Source organism: Balaenoptera musculus, chromosome 20 (genome assembly GCF_009873245.2).
Source record: "Balaenoptera musculus isolate JJ_BM4_2016_0621 chromosome 20, mBalMus1.pri.v3, whole genome shotgun sequence".
NCBI classification, from domain to species: Eukaryota; Metazoa; Chordata; class Mammalia; order Artiodactyla; family Balaenopteridae; genus Balaenoptera; species Balaenoptera musculus.
In genome coordinates, this window is record NC_045804.1 from 18,755,501 (window position 1) to 18,775,140 (window position 19,640).

The 19,640-nt window shown below is 37.7% G+C and overlaps 1 protein-coding gene across 1 annotated transcript in view; it reads right to left on the reverse strand.

Annotated features, from left to right (window-relative positions):
* Positions 1–19,640, reverse strand: part of FBXL20 (F-box and leucine rich repeat protein 20) — a 114,454-nt gene that overhangs the window by 26,230 nt on the left and 68,584 nt on the right. The window contains 6 exon segments of the mRNA XM_036836676.1: positions 2,519–2,587; positions 3,089–3,183; positions 4,962–4,993; positions 4,996–5,023; positions 5,026–5,037; positions 7,647–7,701. Of these exon segments, the coding sequence (XP_036692571.1) occupies positions 2,519–2,587; positions 3,089–3,183; positions 4,962–4,993; positions 4,996–5,023; positions 5,026–5,037; positions 7,647–7,701 (291 nt within the window).

Genomic DNA, 19,640 nt, shown 5'->3' on the forward strand with positions numbered 1-19,640 from the left:
CTTGCCCTCCGTCTCCTACTGCTGACGATCCTTCAGCTCTACCATCTCCCACCTCCTCTCCCTCCTCCAGTCAGTAACTCTTCTTGCTTGTTCACTCAGTGCCAGCCTCTGTATGCCAGCTGTTGTACCGTACTACTGTACTTTTCAAGGTACTGTACTGTAAGATTAAAAATGTTTTCTTTATTTTTTGTGGTTTTTTAAATGTATTATTTGTGTGAAAAGTATTATAAATCTATACCGTACAGTACTACATAGCTGATTGTGTCAGTTGGGTACCCAGGCTAACTTTGTTGGACTTACAAACAAACTGGACTTACGAACATGCTCTTGGAACGGAACTCGTTTGTATGTAGGGGACTTACTGTATTTCTAAAGTCACTAGAACATGCAAAATTCTGGACATTAACCAGTGCTTACTTGATAATTTTAAGATATTATGGGTTTTTTTAAATAGGAGTGGTAAAGTTAATGTGCTTATGTTAAAAGCTTTGAGCTTTCAGAAATGCATATTTTAGAAATGCATATTTACAGATTAAATAATACAGTGTCTAGGACTTTTTTCAAAATAAGATAAAATGAGTAAGATAAAAGGGCAGGGGTATAGAAAAAACAAGACTAGCCATAAAGTGGTAAGTTCTCAGCTATCAATTTGAAGCTGGGTGAAAGGTTCACTATACCATTTGGTCTAGATTGGCATATATTTAAATTTTTCATAAGAAATCAAAAGTCAGTAGAAGTAATATCTGTATGGTTACACCTCCAACTTGATATGGATCGGCTCATGTGTTCTATTTTGTTTTCAATATTTAGGAACTGCTTTTTTTTTTTTTTTGACTTAATCCATGTTTCAATTATACAAAATATTTACATTTAATTTTAAAGTAAAATTACAAAACATGATACTTCAGAGGTCTCCCTTTCATTCTTGTCTCTTCATGTTTTTTCTCTCCCCATAAGTAACCATTTTATTCATTTTTGATGATTTTTCCATTGTTTCTTTTGAAAATATAAATCCTCAGACACTTTCTTGAATTAAAAGTTAACAAGTTATGGGACTTCCCTGGTGGCGTAGTGGTTAAGATTCCGCCTGCCAATGCAGGGGACACGGGTTCGAGCCCTGGTCCGGGAAGAGCCCACATGCTGCAGAACAACTAAGCCCGTGTGCCACAACTACTGAGCCTGTGCTCTAGAGCCCGTGAGCCACAACTACTGAGCCCGCGTGCCACAACTACTGAAGCCAGGGCGCCTAGAGCCCGAGCTCCGTAACAAGAGAAGCCACCGCAATGAGAAGCCGGCACACTGCAACGGAGAGTCGCCCCCACTCGCTGCAACTAGAGAAAGCCCGCGTGCGGCAACAAGACCCAACGCAGCCAAAAATAAATAAAATAATTAAAAAACAAAAAAGTTAACCAGTTGTAATCTCAAAGAAAGGAATAAAATAAACAATGTGTACCCTGTGCTTGGAGTGTCTTCTACTTTCCCTCATTCAAGCAATTCTAAAGAGCCCATCTCTTTCATGAGGCCTTTTTGAAAAACAGGAAGATCCACTGACTAATCCTGGCCACTCCCTGTTTAAACATCTTCTTCACCTTCCAATAAGCAACAATTTCCCTACATAATATATATATTTTTTTAAATGGTAGGTTTCTGCTTTTTTTTTTTTAAGATTTATTTATTTATTTTTATTGATTGATTGATTGGTTGCTATGTTGGGTCTTCATTTCTGTGCTAGGGCTTTCTCTAGTTGCGGCAAGCGGGGGCCACTCTTCATCGCGGTGCGTGGGCCTCTCACTATCGTGGCCTCTCTTGTTGCGGAGCACAGGCTCCAGACGCGCAAACTCAGTAGTTGTGGCTCACAGGCCTAGTTGCTCCGTGGCATGTGGGATCTTCCCAGACCAGGGCTCGAACCCATGTCCCCTGCATTAGCAGGCAGATTCTCAACCACTGCGCCACCAGGGAAGCCCCACCTACATAATATTTAAATGTTAACTGATACATGTTATTACCAATAGATCCTTAGGCTGAATGTTTTTTATGTCTACCTTCTATGTCTATTGGGTCTGTGACAGTATACTCTGAAGGATGGAGGATTATGCTTTCTTTCTTTTATATTGTGACTGACACAAGACACTGTACTTTTAAAGAGTCATTTAATAAACGCTGTCTATATTGATTACTCTAAGCTGTGTTTAAGATTTTACATCTTTTTATAGAATCACCTGTTTATGTGTCTTTTGAATGATAGCTACTAGTGTCTTCTTGAAATATAAGTAGTCCTATATTAGTATTCCCTACTGCACATTCACTGACTACAATTTTAAGTTTTCTTTTAAATATCACAACAGACTTTGAGCCAAATTCTAAAATAAGTATCTTATTCCATTTCTAAATTTAAACATCTTTCCTCTATAAAACCAAAATGAAATTTGCTAAATATATTTAGTAGTCTGCATTAAAAGCTAGTATAGGCAGGACACAAGAGGCTATGACTTACCCTTCTAAAACATAAAATACTTACGCATCTGTAGTCTTTGTACACCCATTGAGATTCAGTACTTCAATGTTCCTACAGTTTTGTGCAAAGGTCCTTTACAGGAAAGAAACAAAGTAAAGGGTTTGAGGTAAAACGGGCACAATTCTCGGTATTAAAAAAATTATAGAAGATACCAATAGTGGTAAATAATGGATACTACTGGTACAAAATGGTACAAAAAGTTGTTCACAATTACGAATAAATTACTTTTCAACCATAAACTTTTAAACATCAATCTTTTTGTCAACCAAAGTTAAAATTATCCTAACTTCCAGTAAACAAACTTAAAAAAAATTTACTTCAAGGCTCCAAACGAACCATTTATAATATGGGGAATCTGGCTTTTTGTGGGGAGCACTTGTTCTTGTTTTATTCTCAAAACCACACATCCCACTACTGGATATCTGTGTTATAAGCAGTGAACGTGTTTTTGGGTTCAGAATAGCTTAGGAATATGAAAACTATTCCAGCCTTTTCTGGGTGAGACAGTGCTGTGTTCGGTGTTGTTCTTCACTTCAGTCAAGAAGATTAGTTAATCGATAGCTATGTTTTTACCTTAATGCATTGTCTCCTACTCCGAGACACCCACGAAGACTTAACTTTCGTAAAAAGCCCCCACACCTTTTTGAAATATTCTCCACTACCCGGCCCTGTAAAAAAAGAAGACAGGTATAGAAAAAAAAGATAAGCCACCACATTGTTTTTGAAAAGACCACATCCTCGTTTTTAAGAGACTTCTACTCGTTTTAAAGACCTAATTAAATCAAAATGAAATTTTCAACTTACTGGGAGAAAGCTTTCCTGATTAACCCATCTACTTGAAACATACCTAAACCCTATATTGTTATTTACTTTGTTCCTCTTGTAAGATACTCTGTATTTGAGGAAATGGTGCTCTGTAGTTCTGTTATGCCACTACATCAATGTAGATTCCCCTCCTGCAGCTACAGGATATTAACTCTCTCTATTATTTCTGTGTATTTACTATAGTACTCTAAATACAGCAGAGACTCAATGAACACTTCACAAAAGCTTGCTGAATGATTTTGTAGGCCAGGCTGCTTTAAACATTTATATCCATGAAGATCAGAGAATTGTGAAAAACAGAAAAATCCAGCATGTCGGTGGGTATCATTTTAAAAGTACTTTATGGGACTTCCCTGGAGGTCCAATGGTTAAGACTTCGCTTTCCAATGCAAGGGGTGTGGGTTTTTTGTTTTTTTTTTAAATTTATTTATTTATGGCTGTGTTGGGTCTTCGTTTCTGTGCGAGGGCTTTCTCTAGTTATGGCAAGCGGGGGCCACTCTTCATCGCGGTGCACGGGCCTCTCACTATCGCGGCCTCTCTTGTTGCGGAGCACAGGCTCCAGACGCGCAAGCTCAGTAATTGTGGCTCACAGGCTTAGCTGCTCCGCGGCATGTGGGATCTTCCCAGACCAGGGCTCGAATCCGTGTCCCCTGCATTGGCAGGCAGATTCTCAACCACTGCGCCACCAGGGAAGCCCAAGGGTGTGGGTTTGATCCCTGGTTGGGGAGCTAAGATCCCACATGCCTTGTGGCCAAAAAACCAAAACATAAAACAGAAGCAATATGGTAACAAATTCAATAAAGACTTTAAAAATGGTCCACATCAAAAAAAAAACTTTAAAAAAAATATTAAAAAATAAAAGTACTTTATGAAGATAATGTAAAGTTCATGTGAGGTTTTTTTAACTTCTTACATGAATTCTCAAGACCACTACGTTCCACTAGAACTTAAAAAAAAAAAAAACCCAACAGAAAAAAAAAGCTAAATCCAAATCTTATTTAATCCTTATAACACAGTGAGGAAGCTATTATTTCCAGATGAGAAAACCAAGGACCACAGAGCTCAAATTCAGGTTAAAATAATTTAAGCTTAAGCCATTCTTCTCCATTTTAGAGAAAATAGGCAATACTAAGAGATAAAATATGGGGGAGAAGTGAGAAGGGAAAAAAATCTCTCCCCAACAAAAGTAATCCATTCATTCTCTACAAACAACTATCTATAGGCTCCCCCAGAACCCAAAATGCTCATCAAGAAGAATTTATGCAAATATCATGCCCCAATAAATTAACTCCACTTATTTTTAAATAAACAAATATGAAAGACTTCCTTAAAAAGAGCAAACAAAGGTTCCACATTTCCACCACAAAAATAAAAACAAAAATTTCTGAGTCCTATGAATACTAAATAACTTAGTATTATTTCAGTAAAATAATTCTGCTCATTCTCAAAAACTGAACCAGTTCTTGGAAAACTGCAGGCTCCATGAAGTTCAGATGCGCTGAAATGAACAGGCTCTCTCTCCAGGGAAAAAGGAGATTTACGTGGCTGGGGCTAATCTGTCCCATACGCTGCAATTACATTCTAAGGAGGGAGATGGGGCCACACCACCACACAGTCATACCTCGATATCTCTCTGGAAATCAAACAGGTCATTCTCTGCCAGTTACTGCCATCCAGAGCCAAGAAACATTCCAGGCCTATTTCGAAGAAGAGACAGAATGAACAGAAGCTGAAATGAAGGGGAAAAGCCAGCAAAATTCAAGTTCACAATCAACCTACTATGATTGAAATTGACCAAAAATTTCTTAGCACCTCCACCATTAACTCCCAAAAAGTCAGTCTTATTTCTGATTCATACTTTATTCTCCAAGTAGATTATCTCATAAATGAGTGGGTACAGAAATTAGTAGCTAAGAAGGATCTTACGCTAGCGGGCTGGGGAAAGAACAGGTTGTGATAAGTATCATAGCTGGAAACTGGTTTCTAACTGGAGTTTCCAATCTCAAATGAGATAATCCAGCTAATGAAAAGCAAGTCTGTTACTCTATCCTCAACTAGGAACGAGGTGAGTGTGAAATGAAAGAAAGAAGACGGCGCTCTGAATGTAGTGTGTTCAATACATATGCCCATGCTCAATAAAATATGCTATTCATAGCATCACTTGTTTGGACCCAAAACTGTGATATGGTGACCTGGGATTTACAAAAGACACTATCATTTCTCAGTATACATGACAGAGACTTAATGCTTTCCTCATTACCAATTTGCTCACTCAGGCATGTTTTTCAACTGGTCATCTTTCCCTTCAACTTGATTCAGTGGTAATTTTAAACACTGAAATTTAAGACTTCTCATACATTTCTTTAATTACCTAAAGGGAGGCAAGAAAGCTTCTAAGATTTTCAACCTTTCAGGATAAGGTGAAAAATGACTCCACTAAGAGTTAACCTTTCGCGGATCGTTCTGTATTTTAATCAGAAAGTCTTTAAACGTTTTCCCTACTAAATTTAAAGTGTAAACAAAAGTCTTAACACTGTTAAGTTATAAACTAAGAATATTATCTCTTACTACAACAATTCAAAACACAGATTCATACTGAAATTCTAAAACGGAAACTGAAGATACACTTATAAGCCCCAGGTAACTATCACACAATCAGTAAGAAATGTCAGGGGTATGAGGGTAAACAAAGTTATTATTATAGAAATCTTTAAGGTTTTCTCAGGATTTCAATGTTACTTTTCTTTTTGTGGCTTCATATTTTTCCAACAGTTTCTTAAGTGGCTCCATGGGAGATGAGAAAAAACTTTTAAAGATCATATGTTTACTAGATTCCTGGGCTAACTGTTATCTCTGATTTGTTTTGATACTTCTCATTTCCTTATACTACTTTCTTCAGCAAGCAGGACACATGCTAAAGTGAGACTAAAATTAGGAATGACAGGTTCCTCTCTAGAGTTTTCGTTGCTTTTTTTTTTAAAGCAAATTAACTAAATACTTCAAGTACAGAGAATAACAGGCTAACTACCAATGTTCCAATTGTACAGATTTAATGAAAACTGGCATTGTGCTTCCTTTTAAGTTAAAACACATTAAGAACGAAGAGGAACCTGAACATGAAAACAACAATTAAAACTCACTCAAATCAACATTCTTGAGATGAGACTCTGCAACCAAACAGGTTAAGACTGGTCTGGGAATTTTGTTTCTCAATGATGACCTCAGCTTCATATGGAGACAAAAAAGAAACCCCACTCATTTGTACCAGCCATGACTAGGGTAACCACTCAGGTACCAGGAACAGAACTGTCATGAATAGAAATCATCAAAATATGCCTGACTGTTTCCTAAATAGCTGAGATACAGATTTAGTATGGCTTTTAGGATGTAGAAATTACATTAAAGTTAGCAAGATGAGGTGGATTTTCTATGGCAAGTTTTGTGGGTTTTTTTTTTTTTTTTAAAGGAAATTGGTGATGGAAATTTGAAGGAAAACCTGTTCACTTACAGAGATAAACACAATACTCTGATGCTGAGTATTGTGATATAACCATATTACATACTCAGCACCTAGGGCTATACCTGGTACATAGTAAGTTCTCAATAAGTATTTGTTAAACATCAAAAAGCCATTGTCCAGTTTATAAAAAGATGATAACTTTTTACTCATTCATTTTATTAATTATTATATATCTGTATTACAAAAGAGACTATGAATGATTCATAAAGCAATTTTCCCACAACAGAGATTCTATTCTTAATATTAGTGGCAGCAGTAAGATTATGTTTCACTGTTTTGTCATAGTAATGTCAATTGACAAAAATGGATAAGTAAGAGTAATGCAGAAACTGATTTTGAGAATGGAATTTGGTTTGCTCTACAATTTCTTAAAAATTAAATTCTAGCTATAACCTTTTGAGAAAAAAAATATAGGGAGATATCAAGAGCCTTCCATGTATGTACATAAAATGAATAAGGGAAACATAATGAAACACTATATTATTACAGTTCTGAGTAAAGCCTATTCTTTTAATTTGCATGTTTAGTGCTTTTTCCTTGAAAATGTTTCTTCTGTTTGTATGATACAAATAGTCAAGAATTTCAAAAAATTAAAGTTAGAGATAGTACATATAGTAGAATTCCACTGTAGAATTAACATGGGTCTGGGTATCCCATGGGTGAAACCACAACCATGGAAACATAACATACAACTACCATCTGAAGTAAACAGTTGGCCTACTACAGAAGCTGATTATCATTAATGTCAGGAAGGGATGCTCTTGTAATCATGTCAGCCATTCTTACCCTGGAGACCTGAGCACAGCGACACAAGGTAACAACATCCAGAAAAGAAAATATCCTAAAAAGAGATGGAGGAAAACTTTATTATATGATCAATTAGTTTCTCTCGATTTTTGCTTATAAATAATTGGCGATGTTAACACATGCACAAAAAGGCAGACGTTCTTTAAACAATAACACAAAAAGCTGGGGCAATTTACAATACTGCCCATAAAAATGTAGGGGGGAAAGGTAATCTTTCACTTGATAATGTATGTGTAAGTACCATAACGAGTTCATTTATTCACATCAAGGGATGATAAAATATTTCTGATACTTTTTTAAGTAAAAGAACAATTTCCACATTCTGGTTATCAAAAGAAATAGGTTAGGGGACGGTTATCTTTATAAAGCATTTTACAGCTATGAAGGAAAAAAGATAAAATATTGGTAAAACCTAAAAACGAGCAACTATAAAATATTAAATCTCTATATATTTAATTCCAATTTGGGAAATTATAAAACTCAGTTAACACATCAATGTCAGGAAACACCACCTAAAATTCTTCTCAGTCTTAGAGAGGCTAAATATTTATTTTGTAGCATTATTATTTGAAATAATTAATTTGCCTAAAGGACGATAACTCTCTATACCATAAGCCACCTGTAAAAACAGGTCAGAGCATCCTGGGAGTAAAGTGAACGGGTCACTTGTGCTTACAGTTCTCCTTGCTCATGAACACCCTTAAGGATCATTTTGATCTGAATAACAAGTAAAGCTCTTGTGCAGGTGGCAAAAGGTACAATATAGTGTGTACTTTAAAGACGATATTCCTGGAGATAGCTGGAGTATTACAAAATGGAGGTCAGGAAGCATTAATCTGGAGACGAATGAAAGCTACATTTTCTATTCTGTTATTACTCTGAGGTTAGCTTAATAGAGCAAATTTGTTATTTAGTGATTAGAGGCTGTCAATCACATTTTAGAACTTGGAATAAACTGAGTTAATAATTACATCAGACAAGTTACATGCATTTGTAAATAAAGTTTTTTGAAACTCTTTAAAATTTGGGTAATATACATAACATAAAACTTACCATTTAACCACTTTTAAGGGTATAGTTCAGGGGCATTAAGTACATTCACACTGTTGTGCCACCACCACCACCATCCATCTCCAGAACTTTCTCATCTTCCCAAACTGAAACTCTGGACACAGTAAACAATGACTCCCCATTTCCCTCTCCCCCAGCCGCTGGCAACCACCACTCTACTTTCGTTCTTTATGAATTTGGCTACTCTAGGTACTTCATATGAGTGGAATCATGGTATTTGCCCTTTTGTGACGGTCTTATTTCATTTAGCACCAATGTCTTCAAGGTCTATCCATGTTGTAGCATGTAGTATCAGAATTTCCTTCCTTTTTAAAGCTGAATAATATTTTCTTCCTTTTTAAAGCTGTATACCACATTTTCTACATCTGTCCATAGATGGAAACGTTGAATGCCTTTCTTGTTCCCTTGAGGTGGACTTGCTACCACCCTGATGGCTCTCTTTAATAAAATAAATTTCCAATGGCGGAGGAGGAACCAAGTTGGTGGAGTAGAAGGACGTGTTCTCACTCCCTCTTGCGAGAACACCAGAATCACAACTAGCTGCTGGACAATCATCGACAGGAAGACACTGGAACTCACCAAAAAAGATACCCCACATCCAAAGACAAAGGAGAAGCCACAATGAGATGGTAGGAGGGGGCGCAATCTCAGCAAAATCAAATCCCGTAACTGCTGGGTGGGTGACTCACAGACTGGAGAACACTTATACCACAGAAGTCCACCCACTGGAGTGAAGGTTCTGAGCCCCACGTCAGGCTTCCCACAGGCAACGGGAGGAGGAACTCCTAGAGAATCAGACTTTGAAGCCTAGTGGGAATTGATTGCAGGACTTCGACAGGACTGGGGGAAACAGAGACTCCACTCTTGGAGGGCACACACAAAGTAGTGTGCGCATCAGGACACAGGGGAAGGAGCAGTGACCCCAGGGGAGACTGAACCAGACCTACCTGCTAGTGTTGGAGGGTCTCCTGCAGAGGTGGGGGGTGGCTGTGGCTCACCGTGGGGACAAGGACACTGGCAGCAGAAGTTCTGGGAAGTACTCCTTGGCGTGAGCCCTCCCAGAGTCTGCCATTAACCCCACCAAAGAGCCCAGGTAGGCTCCAGTGTTGGGTTGCCTCAGGCCAAACAACCAGCAGGGAGGGAACCCAGCCCCACCCATCAACAGTCAAGTGGATTAAAGTTTTACTGAGCTCTGCCCACCAGAGCAACAGTCAGCTCTACCCACCACCAGTCCCTCCCATCAGGAAACTTACACAAGCCTCTTAGATAGCCTCAACCACCAGAGGGCAGACAACAGAAGCAACAAGACTACAATCCTGCAGCCTGCGGAACAAAAACCACATTCACAAAAAGATAGACAAGATGAAAAGGCAGAGGGCTATGTACCAGATGAAGGAACAAGATAAAACCCCAGAAAAACAACTAAATGAAGTGGAGATAGGCAACCTTCCAGAAAAAGAATTCAGAATAATGATAGTGAAGATGATCCAGGACCTCGGAAAAAGAATGGAGGCAAAGATCGAGAAGATGCAAGAAATGTTTAACAAAGACCTAGAAGAAGTAAAGAACAAACAAACAGAGATGAACAATACAATAACTGAAATGAAAACTACACTAGAAGGAATCAATAGCAGAATAACTGAGGCAGAAGAACAGATAAGTGACCTGGAAGACAGAATGGTGGAATTCACTGCTGCGGAACAGAATAAAGAAAAAAGAATGAAAAGAAATGAAGACAGCCTAAGAGACCTCTGGGACAACATTAAACGAAACAACATTCACATTATAGGGGTCCCAGAAGGAGAAGAGAGAAAGAAAGGACCAGAGAAAATATTTGAAGAGATTATAGTCGAAAACTTCCCTAACATGGGAAAGGAAATAGCCACCCAAGTCCAGGAAGCACAGAGAGTCCCATACAGGATAAACCCAAGGAGAAACACGCCAAGACACATAGTAATCAAATTGGCAAAAATTAAAGACAAAGAAAAATTATTGAAAGCAGCAAGTGAAAAACGACAAATAACATACAAGGGAACTCCCATAAGGTTAACAGCTGATTTCTCAGCAGAAACTCTACAAGCCAGAAGGGAGTGGCATGATATACTTAAAGTGAGGAAAGGGAAGGACCTACAACCAAGATTACTCTACCCCGCAAGGATCTCATTCAGATTTGATGGAGAAATCAAAAGCTTTACAGACAAGCAAAAGCTAAGAGAATTCAGCACCACCAAACCAGCTCTACAACAAACGCTAAAGGAACTTCTCTAAGCGGGAAACACAAGAGAAGAAAAGGACCTACAAAAACAAACCCGAAACAATTAAGAAAATGGTCATAGGAACATACATATCGATAATTACCTTAAACGTGAATGGATTAAATGCTCCAAGCAAAAGACACAGGCTTGCTGAATGGATACAAAAACAAGAGCCATATATATGCTGTCTACAAGAGACTCACTTCAGACCTAGGGACACATACAGACTGAAAGTGAGGGGATGGAAAAAGATATTCCATGCAAATGGAAATCAAAAGAAAGCTGGAGTAGCTATACTCACGTCACATAAAATAGACTTTAAAATAAAAAATGTTACAAGAGACAAGGAAGGACACTACATAATGATCAAGGGATCAATCCAAGAAGATATAACAATTATAAATATATATGCACCCAACATAGGAGCACCTCAATACATAAGGCAACTGCTAACAGCTATAAAAGAGGAAATCGACAGTAACACAGTAATAGTGGGGGACTTTAACACCTCACTTACACCAATGGACAGATCATCCAAAATGAAAATAAATAAGGAAACAGAAGCTTTAAATGACACAACAGACAAGGTAGATTTAATTGATATTTATAGGACATTCCATCCAAAAACAGCAGATTACACTTTCTTCTCAAGTGCGCACGGAACATTCTCCAGGATAGATCACATCTTGGGTCACAAATCAAGCCTCAGTAAATTTAAGAAAACTGAAATCATATCAAGCACCTTTTCCGACCACAATGCTATAGATTAGAAATGAATTACAGGGAAAAAACGTAAAAAACACAAACACATGGAGGCTAAACAATACGTTACTAAATAACCAAGAGATCACTGAAGAAATCAAAACGGAAATCAAAAAATACCTAGAGACAAATGACAATGAAAACACGACGATCCAAAACCTATGGGATGCAGCAAGAGCAGTTCTAAGAGGGAAGTTTATAGCTATACAAGCCTACCTCAAGAAACAAGAAAAATCTCAAATAAACAATCTAACCTTACGCCTAAAGGAACTAGAGAAAGAAGAACAAACAAAACCCAAAGTTAGCAGAAGGAAAGAAATCATAAAGATCAGAGCAGAAATAAATGAAATACAAACAGAAAACAATAGCAAAAATCAATAAAACTAAAAGCTGGTTCTTTGAGAAGATAAACAAAATTGATAAACCATTAGCCAGACTCATCAAGAAAAAGAGGGAGAGGACTCAAATCAATAAAATTAGAAATGAAAAAGGAGAAGTTACAACAGACACCGCAGAAATACAAAGCATCCTAAGAGACTACTACAAGCAACTCTATGCCAATAAAATGGACAACCTGGAAGAAATGGACAAATTCTTAGAAAGGTATAAACTTCCAAGACTGCACCAGGAAGAAATAGAAAATATGAACAGACCAATCACAAGTAATGAAATTGAAACTGTGATTAAAAATCTTCCAACAAGCAAAAGTCCAGGACCAGATGGCTTCACAGGTGAATTCTATCAAACATTTAGAGAAGAGCTAACACCCATCCTTCTCAAACTCTTCCTAAAAATTGCAGAGGAAGGAACACTCCCAAACTCATTCTCTGAGGCCATCATCACCCTGATACCAAAACCAGACAAAGATACTACAAAAAAAGAAAATTACAGACCAATATCACTGATGAATATAGATGCAAAAATCCTCAACAAAATACTAGCAAACAGAATCCAGGAACACATTAAAAGGATCATACACCATGATCAAGTGGGATTTATCCCAGGGATGCAAGGATTCTTCAATATATGCAAATCAATCAATGTGATACACCATATTAACAAATTGAAGAATAAAAACCATATGATCATCTCAATCGATGCAGAAAAAGCTTTTGACAAAATTCAACACCCATTTATGATAAAAACTCTCCAGAAAGTGGGCATACAGGGAACCTACGTCACCATAATAAAGGCCATATACGACAAACCCACAGCAAACATCATTCTCAATGGTGAAAAACTGAAACCATTTCCTCTAAGATCAGGAACAAGACAAGGATGTCCACTCTCACCACTATTACTCAACATAGTTTTGTAAGTCCTAGCCACGGCAATCAGAGAAGAAAAAGAAATAAAAGGAATACAAATTGGAAAAGAAGAAGTAAAACTGTCACTGTTTGCAGATGACATGATACTATACATAGAGAATCCTAAAGATGCTACCAGAAAACTACTAGAGCTAATCAATGAATTTGGTAAAGTTGCAGGATACAAAATTAATGCACAGAAATCTCTTGCATTCCTATACACTAATGATGAAAAATCTGAAAGAGAAATTAAGGAAACACTCCCATTTACCATTGCAACAAAAAGAATAAAATACCTAGGAATAAACCTACCTAGGGAGACAGAAGACCTGTATGCAGAAAACTATAAGACACTGATGAAAGAAATTAAAGATGATACCAACAGCTGGAGGGATATACCATGTTCTTGGATTGGAAGAATCAATATTGTGAAAATGACTCTACTACCCAAAGCAATCTACAGATTCAATGCAATCCCTATCAAATTACCAATGGCATTTTTTACAGACTAGAACAAAAATCTTAACTTTGTATGGAGACACAAAAGACCCCGAATAGCCAAAGCAGTCTTGAGGGGAAAAAAAAACGGAGCTGGAGGAATCAGACTCCCTGACTTCAGACTATACTACAAAGCTACAGTAATCAAGACAATATGGTACTGGAACAAAAACAGAAACATAGATCAATGGAACAAGATAGAAAGCCCAAAGGTAAACCCACACACCTATGGTCAACTAATCTATGACAAAGGAGGCAAGGATATACAATGGAGAAGAGACAGTCTCTTCAATAAGTGGTGCTGGGAAACCTGGACAGCTACATGTAAAAGAATGAAATTAGAACACTCCCTAACACCATACACAAAAATAAACTCAAAATGGATTAGAACCCTACATGTAAGACCGGACACTATAAAACTCTTAGAGGAAAACATAGGAAGAACCCTCTTTGACATAAATCACAGCAAGATCTTTTTTGATCCACCTCCTAGAGTAATGGAAATAAAAACAAAAATAAACAAATGGGACCTAATGAAACTTCAAAGCTTTTGCACAGCAAAGGAAACCATAAACAAGACGAAAAGACAACCCTCGGAATGGGAGAAAATATTTGCAAACGAATCAATGGACAAAGGATTAATCTCCAAAATATATAAGCAGCTCATGCAGCTCAATATTAAAGAAACAAACAATCCAATCCAAAAATGGGCAGAAGACCTAAATAGACATTTCTCCAAAGAAGACATACAGATGGCCAAGAAGCACATGAAAAGCTGCTCAACATCGCTAATTACCAGAGAAATGCAAATCAAAACTACAATGAGGTATCACCTCACACCAGTTAGAATGGGCGTCATCAAAAAATCTAGAAACAATAAATGCTGGAGAGGGTGTGGAGGAAAGGGAACACTCTTGCACTGTTGGTGGGAATGTAAATTGATACAGCCACTATGGAGAACAGTATGGAGGTTCCTTAAAAAACTACAAATAGAACTACCATACGACCCAGCAATCCCACTACTGGGTATATACCCATGAGAAAACCATAGGTCAAAAAGTGTCATGTACCACAATGTTCATTGCAGCTCTATTTACAATAGCCAGGACCTGGAAGCAACCTAAATGTCCATCGACAGATGAATGGATAAAGAAGATGTGGCACATATATACATGGAATTTACTCAGCCATAAAAGAAATGAAATGGAGGTATTTGTAATGAGGTGGATGGAGTTAGAGTCTGTCATACAGAGTGAAGTAAGTCAGAAGAGAAAAACAAATACAGTATGCTAACACATATATACGGAATCTAAGGAAAAAAAAAAAAAAGGCCATGAAGAACCTAGTGGCAAGACGGGAATAAAGACACAGACCTACTAGCAGAATGGACTTGTGGATATGGGGAGGGGGTGGGGTGAGATGTGACAGGGTAAGAGAGTGTCATGGACATATATACACTACCAAATGTAAAATAGATAGCTAGTGGGAAGCAGCCACATAGCACAGGGAGATCAGCTCGGTGCTTTGTGACCACCTAGAGGGGTGGGATGGGGAGGGAGGGAGGGAGGGAGATGCAAGAGGGAAGAGAAATGGGAACATATTGTATATGTATAACTGATTCACTTTGTTATAAAGCAGAAGCTAACACACTAAAAAAAAAAAAAAAAAAAAAAAAAAAAAAAAAAAAAAGACACATGCACCCCAATGTTCATTGCAGCACTATTAACAATAGCCACGTCGTGGAAGCAACCTAAATGCCCATTGACAGACGAATGGATAAAGAAGATGTGGCACATATATACAATGGAATATTACTCAGCCATAAAAAGGAACGAAATTGGGTCATTTGTTGAGACGTGGATGGATCTAGAGACTGTCATACAGAGTGAAGTACGTCAGAAAGAGAAAAACAAATATCGTATATTAACGCATGTATGTGGAACCTAGAAAAATGGTACAGATGAACTGGTTTGCGGGGCAGAAGTTGAGACACAGATGTAGAGAACAAACGTATGGACACCAAGGGGGGAAAACCGCTGTGGGGTGGGGATGGTGGTGTGCTGAACTGGGCGATTGGGATTGACATGTATACACTTATGTGTATAAAATTGATGACTAATAAGAACCTGCTGTATAAAAAAATAAAGTACAATTCAAAAATTCAAAAAATAAATAAATAAATAAATAAAATATCCCATCTTTTAAAATACTGATTACAAATCATTCCCAAATAAATATATATACCCCCAGGTACCTCAATTCCTAAAACAGCAAGTTTATCTAATGCAACAAACCTTCTTACACTGCTTAAATGCTGCTGCTTTTTCCTGTCATCCACTATATAGTGCCTTTATGTGGAGCTTCATACTCTAAAGATCCTGTTTCTGCCAAATTACCACTAATCCCTGAGCATTTTGTATAAATATAATATTACACATGGCGGGGGCACAGGAGAGAAATTTTAGATAACGATCCTAGTTACACTTTAGTAAACTTTCAACAGATAGATTCTTTACAAAATAAAGATAGACATGAAACCTCAGGCTAGAGGTCAAATGCAGACCTAGGAGACTCTCTGAAGCACATGCCCCAACAATCATAATTTCATTCTTAGAATGTACTGCCTGGGGTTCTTAATGTCAAAATTCCCATGAGTTGGCTTTTCACCTGGGTTTGACGTTATGGTACATTAAAAAGAGAGAGAGAAGACAAATACAGTTGCTGTGCTCCTCTATCAAGCAATAAAAGCTTGGACTCCCCACTCCTGATTTGGCTCCCTGGTATGTGATAAGCCTCTGTGCTTAAATCCCTTCTACCACTCCACAAGCAGTCTGTCTAAATGTCTGCTATTATTTAGTAGCTTTTGACTTCTATTTATTCTATGTACTTGACAATAGAGACAATTACCTTTAGAAACCCAAATATAAGGATTGATGAGATAAGCTGCCAGAGTTTTAGTTACAGTGACTGGGGGTGGGTGGGTGGGGATGGAGGATGGAGAGGAGGAGGTTCACAGTGAACATTTATTCTTCTAAATATGGTAACATTAACTTAAATAAAAAACATCACTATAAGTATGTATTTGTAGGATAAATCAAGGGGAAATGATATTGACATTTCTATATGATAGGCCAGAACAATAAAACATTATACTTAGAACCTTCTTGCTTTTCATCATCTTCAGGCTTGGTACCTTACACTTTAACCCTTCACATAATTCCTTCTTGAGGATACCTATTATCCATAACCAGAATGGTTATGATCAAAGAGATAAGAAAACTGACGCAGAATGAAAGGTCTGTTATTGTTGAAGGAACCTGCTTGACTGCTTCAATAAAAGTCCTCCCCCTTCTCTTATCAATAGATTGTTGAAAAACTGGCCTAGCTTTGAGGAAAAGTGGGCCTCACCTTCCCCACTCACGCAAAAAGACTTTGGCCAGGTTTCTGAGACATGATGTGGAAGAAGATGGGGTCTAATTATAAATAAATCTATTGCTGTATAAAAAAAGAAAGAAAGAAAAAAAAAACCCCAAACCCTTAATACTAGATTCTTGGAGAACATGGAGCTGGCTGTTAAAGTAAATACCGAGAGTAGATTTGGGGATATGGTTACCCATGGTACGGTTCTGCAAAAGATTTACTCCCAACTTCCTTTGTCTTCACAGTCTTATGACAAAAATCCCAAACCTTCTTGAGCAATACCTCTTAATATAGTTCTGTTTACTAAATAAATTTAAAAAGCATAGCATGATCCTGGAGAAGGTATAACAAAATAAGTAATTCCATTCATATCATGGGGATATCTATGGGCACGACTCTTTTGGAGAGTAGTTCAATAGTACCCATTAAAAAAAAAAAAACACAGGGCTTCGCTGGGGGTGCAGAGGTTAAGAATCCGCCTGCCAATGCAGGGGACACGGGTTCGAGCCCTGGTTTGGGAAGATCCCACATGCCACGGAGCAACTAAGCCCGTGCACCACAACTACTGAGCCTGTGCTCTAGAGCCCGCGAGCCACAACTACTGAACCCGCATGCCACAACTACTGAAGCTTGCGTGCCTAGAGCCCGTGCTCTGCAATAGAGAAACCACCACGATAAGAAGCCCGCACACCACAACGAAGAGTAGCCCCTGCTAGCCGCAACTCGAGAAAGCCCACGCACAGCAACGAAGACCCAACGCAGCCAAAAATAAAATAAATTAAAAAAATAAACAAAATAAAATAAAATAAAAAACACAGACACTACATCCTATAGAAGCAAAAGTATGAGTAAAGATAGTTATCAGAATGTTTATGGCAGCATTACTTGAAATATCAAAAAGTTAGAAAATGACCTTAATATACCTCAATTAAAAAATGCTTAAATATATTATGGTACAAAAAAAAAATTTGCACTTTGCAGCCATTTAAAAGAACGAGACAGAGCTACATGAAAGGACCTAAAAAGATGTCAATGATTATTAAATGACAGAAACAAAAACAAGTTGTAGAACAGTTTTTATATGTTTTCATTTTTGAAAAATATAAAATAGGTACCCATGAACACATGCATGTAAGCACTGTGCATATTATATATCTAAATATAAGAGGATATATGTTAGCTTTGTGGGGAAAATAGGCTTTTTGTGGGGGGGTGTTGACAAAGCAGGAACAAGGAAGCCATTTGTTTACGATTTTTCATTTTTTTAAAAAAGTGTTGGGCTCATGAGTGATTTATATTTTATTTGTTAAAAAATTTTTTTAGGGCTTCCCTGGTGGCGCAGTGGTTGAGAATCTGCCTGCTAATGCAGGGGACACGGGTTCGAGCCCTGGTCTGGGAAGATCCCACATGCCACGGAGCAGCTGGGCCCGTGAGCCACAACTACTGAGCCTGCGCGTCTGGAGCCTGTGCCCCGCAACGGGAGGGGCCGCGATAGTGAAAGGCCCGCGCACCGCGATGAAGAGTGGCCCCCACTTGCCTCAACTAGAGAAAGCCCTCGCATGAACCGAAGACCCAACACAGCCAAAAATAAAATAAAATAAATAAATAAAGTAGCTATAAAAAAGAAAAGTGCTTTTAAAAAAAAAAAAAATTTTTTTTAAGGCACTAGATGCAGATCTTTGGCCACATGAGTGTTAAAGCCTGCTCTGAATGTAGAATTCTGATACTTGTCTACTGTCTGACAGAAACTATATTTTCAAAGTTGCAAACCTATTCCTCATGAGACCATCGGTTTGCAGGACTTGTTCATTAAAACTATATGCTAGTGTCTTTATTAGCAGACTACAGATGTAGGTTTGCTAGGCTCTTGTTTTACTGGGATGTATCGTCTTTGTTGTAGTGGCTGGACACTCAACTAAAAATGGGTGGTCTACTACTATGGGAGGGAAATGGAACATGAGTAAAGTCTCTGCCTCCAAAGAAGCAAAAATGCAGATATGCCACGTGAAAAAAAAAAAAAAAAGAATCCTGTGGAATATAATTTACATTCTAGGAAAGGGAAAATGTGTTTCTCATCATCGGCATTCTTGAAAATGCTCCTGACATATGGATGAGTGAAAAACACAGGTTGAATAAGAGCATGATGTCATTTAAGACAACTGATAAGAGGACTTCAGGTATAATTATGACATTATTGTAATTAACCATGATCTTGTGAAGAATTCTGCCAAAAGCAACGTATGCTACCTGTAGCTATAATGGACTTATTTGAGTTTGAGTCTTTAGACAAGAATGAGTTGTTATATATTAAGTTATAAAAGCTCTCTGTACTTGCTTAGTTATTAATGTGAACACAAAGATGACATCTTCCATATTAATAAGTGAATCAAAGCTGGTAGACATAATCTGCTAGATCAGATAATCTTCAACCTCCTAAGTCAGGGCTGTGCTTTGGTCCCCCATTCCTTTTAAACTTGAACATCAATGCAATATCACTCTTAAATAAACCAGATGCACAACCCGGGCCATAAAGGAGAGAAAACTAAGTCTCCTATTCATTTTTGAAATGACCTTATTTCAAATAAGAAATACGAAGAGGAGACACATCAGACAATCGGTCTTGTTATCCAGTTACTTACAGTTAACTATTATTATTTTTT